This window comes from Myiozetetes cayanensis, unplaced genomic scaffold (genome assembly GCF_022539395.1).
Source record: "Myiozetetes cayanensis isolate MyiCay16 unplaced genomic scaffold, myiCay2020 scf27, whole genome shotgun sequence".
Lineage (NCBI taxonomy): Eukaryota > Metazoa > Chordata > Aves > Passeriformes > Tyrannidae > Myiozetetes > Myiozetetes cayanensis.
Window position 1 is genome coordinate 3958960 of NW_026087488.1, and position 2897 is coordinate 3961856.

A 2897-nucleotide genomic window follows, 5' to 3' on the forward strand; every position below is an offset into this window, starting at 1 on the left:
TGAAAAATACCATGCAGGAGCTGAAGGAGCCGCCTGGACACGCACACCTTGTCCAACCCCCACACTGGCGTTTCCAAGCGTCCCCCACGCAACCCCGGGGCTGCGGCATTTCCTGAAGGCTGCGGAAAAGCCACAGGAACTCCAGTTACCTTTCCCAGAAGCTGTTCAATCTCCACGGCCATGGTCTCAAACATCCTGTCCTGGCTTGATCCATTTAAGAGAGGAGTTGTGTCAGAGCTGAGGAAAAGGGGAGGAGCAGTTACTGAGAAGTGCATCATTCCACGAATGCAAGAAACAAGGAAACAACGGGGGCAGGGGTTGGAAAGCTCCACTGCCCAGGAAAACTACATTTCCTTATCACACCTGCCTTTAATTCTTATCTGAATGGATGACACACTACCACCTGGGGGAAACACAACCTCTCCTTGGAAGACATGCCTGACACCACACACCTTTGTCTGGCACCAATGTCCTTCTCTCCCCAGCTTTTAAACTCGATTTATTTATTTACTGGCAGGAGGGAGCACTGCACTGTTACAGCAGCATAATCACACCTTAATAACACAGTGCTGGGACAACCCACCGACCTATTAAGCAATCAGTGCTCTACAGAGCAACACACACAATTACAGCTTCACACACCTTCCCTCTTTGCTCTTTAAGATAAACTAAAACCATAAGGAAAAGGAAAAGTCACATCTAAGACCAGCCTGTAGAAGTGCAACAACTAAGAACCCTCTGAGACAACTCCTGGCTTTGGTAATCTGCTTTAACCCGAGTAAGAGAAGACAGTTTTGCAAAGGACAGCAAAAATAACGAAAACAATTAGATTGCACATCAAGTAACAAAAGTGCTCTGGTGCTCTCAGGCTTCCAGAACCAGAAACTCAGGGAAAGGTTCAAAATGGATTAATTCATCAAATTTAAAAAAAAAATCAATACACACACCCTTACAGTAATCACAGTCATAACTGATACAAGGAATGGCAGTTTTTAAAGGTTGCACTCGGACAGAGAAGTTGATAATTCCTGCTGTGGAACTGCAGGGAAGAGCTCACCTTTGGCCCCCAACATAGAAAGACTGGAAGAGTTTTATCAGAGTAATTCTTCAGTCAAAGAGGAGTCTGACTAAAGCAAACAGAAACTACTCATGTACATGCACAAGTACCTACTTATCTGGTTGATATATACATATACACATACAAAAATATATGTGCAGCTCTCCTCATTCTCATTAACACTGTCCCTACCCACGGCAGGAGGTTGGAATGAGGTGACCTTTAAGGTACCTTCCAACCCAAACCATTCCGTGGTTCTGTGATTATCACCCACCTTAGGAGAAAGCCAGGAAGAAAGAGCCACCCCTGTGAAGAGAGAGCTTGTTCCCTGCCAGCCCTGCACCAGCCAGAGCTGCTCAGCCTTCCAGCTCCCTTAAAACTGGGATTACAAATGGAAACACCTGGGAGGTGTAAGGCTGAATTCCCCTAATGCTGAGGTCCCTGAAAACCTCCTGCTGGTTCAGTACAATAAAAAATGTGAAACAAGCCCATATAATGGGCATCAAGAACTTCTGTCACCAGTTCCCACTGACCTCACACAGACTGAACTTTAAACTCAGCTCTCCCCAGTGACAAGCGTCACCCACAGCCCCTCCTGACCCACACCCCGAAATCACAGCAAGACCGACACCAGCAGCAAGTGCCGAAATGAGCCACAGGTGGGACCAGCACTCAGCAAACGATAAAAACGAACCCAGCACCAGGGGCAGCGTTTAAAACATAAAGAAACGGGCTTAGTACCTATACCTGTCGCGCCTTCCGTCTCGGCCGCTGCTGTAGCTGGTGCAGAGCTTGCTGAAGGAGACCAGCTTCAGGTCCAGCTCGTTCTCCAGCTGCCTCGCCTGTTTCCTGAGATCTGCGCGGGGCGGGGGGACAGTCACGGACCCGCCCGGGGCCCCCGCGCCTCGGGGGGTCCCGGTCCCACGGACCGCCCGGGAGGGGAACCCACAGGGGAAGGGGGGACCCTCCCGGCTGGGGGAGCGCCCCACGCCCCAAGGGGGGCCCGGCTGAGCACCCCCGGCCCTGCCCCACGGCCGCGGGGCTCCGCGGGCACCGGCGCCTCATGGCTGACGGGCCGGCACCGCCCGCGCCCGCCGGACCCCCGGAGGCGAGCAGAGGGGCCCCGGCGGCTGTGCCGTCGCGCCCTGCCCGGGCCGTGTCCCAGGGGAGCCCCGCGGGGCGCGGCCGCCCCGGCCCCGCCGCCCCCGGCCCCACTCGCCTTCCCAGTAGTTGCTGCTCCCCGCCGCCATCTTTGTTGTCCAACGTCAGCCGCGGGCCGGCGCCGCCGAGACGGGCGGGACGGAGCGGCCCCCGGCACGGGCGGGCCTCCCGCCGCGGCGCCGCCCAGCGGCCGGGCGGACACAGCGCCTCCACCGGCAGCTCCCGGCCCCGGCCCCATCCCGATCTCCCGGTGCAGATCCTGCTCCTGCTCCCCCAGACCCTGATCTCCCGGTGCAGATCCTGCTCCCCAGACTCTGATCTCCCGGTGCAGATCCTGCTTCCCCCGACTCTGATCTCCCGGTGCAGATCCTGCTCCCCTCGACTCTGATCTTCCGGTGCAGATCCTGCTCCTGCTCCCCTCGACCCTGATCTCCCGGTGCAGATCCTGCTCCCTCGGTGTCGATCCCGATCCCTCTCTCTTGGTCCAGATCCCTCGTGCCCCGTCTCGCTCTCACTCTTCTCCTCGGGCCCCTGTCCCGATCCACTGATCCCGGTCCCCAGCCCCGGTGCCGATCCCCTGGTCCCGTTCCCCGATCCCGATGTCCCGGTCCCGCCCAGCGCCCTCCTCCCGGCCCCGAGTCCCCCCTGCCCCGCTGCAGTAAGAACGAGAGAACCCAGG

The 2897-nt window shown here is 57.2% G+C and overlaps 1 protein-coding gene across 2 annotated transcripts in view; it reads right to left on the reverse strand.

Annotated features, from left to right (window-relative positions):
• GOSR1 (golgi SNAP receptor complex member 1) overlaps positions 1 to 2320 on the reverse strand; it is a 28972-nt gene extending 26652 nt beyond the window's left edge. Inside the window, exons 1-3 of one of the 2 annotated variants that reach the window (XM_050321785.1) lie at positions 2277 to 2320; positions 1805 to 1913; positions 150 to 237 (exon numbers count right to left, since the gene is read on the reverse strand). In XM_050321785.1, coding sequence (XP_050177742.1) covers positions 150 to 237; positions 1805 to 1913; positions 2277 to 2307 — 228 coding nt within the window. In that variant the 5' untranslated portion in view covers positions 2308 to 2320. Of the gene's footprint in view, positions 1 to 149; positions 238 to 1798; positions 1914 to 2276 lie in introns of both variants that reach the window. The other variant, XM_050321784.1, reaches the window with a different exon arrangement.
• Between the last annotated feature and the right edge of the window lie 577 nt (positions 2321 to 2897).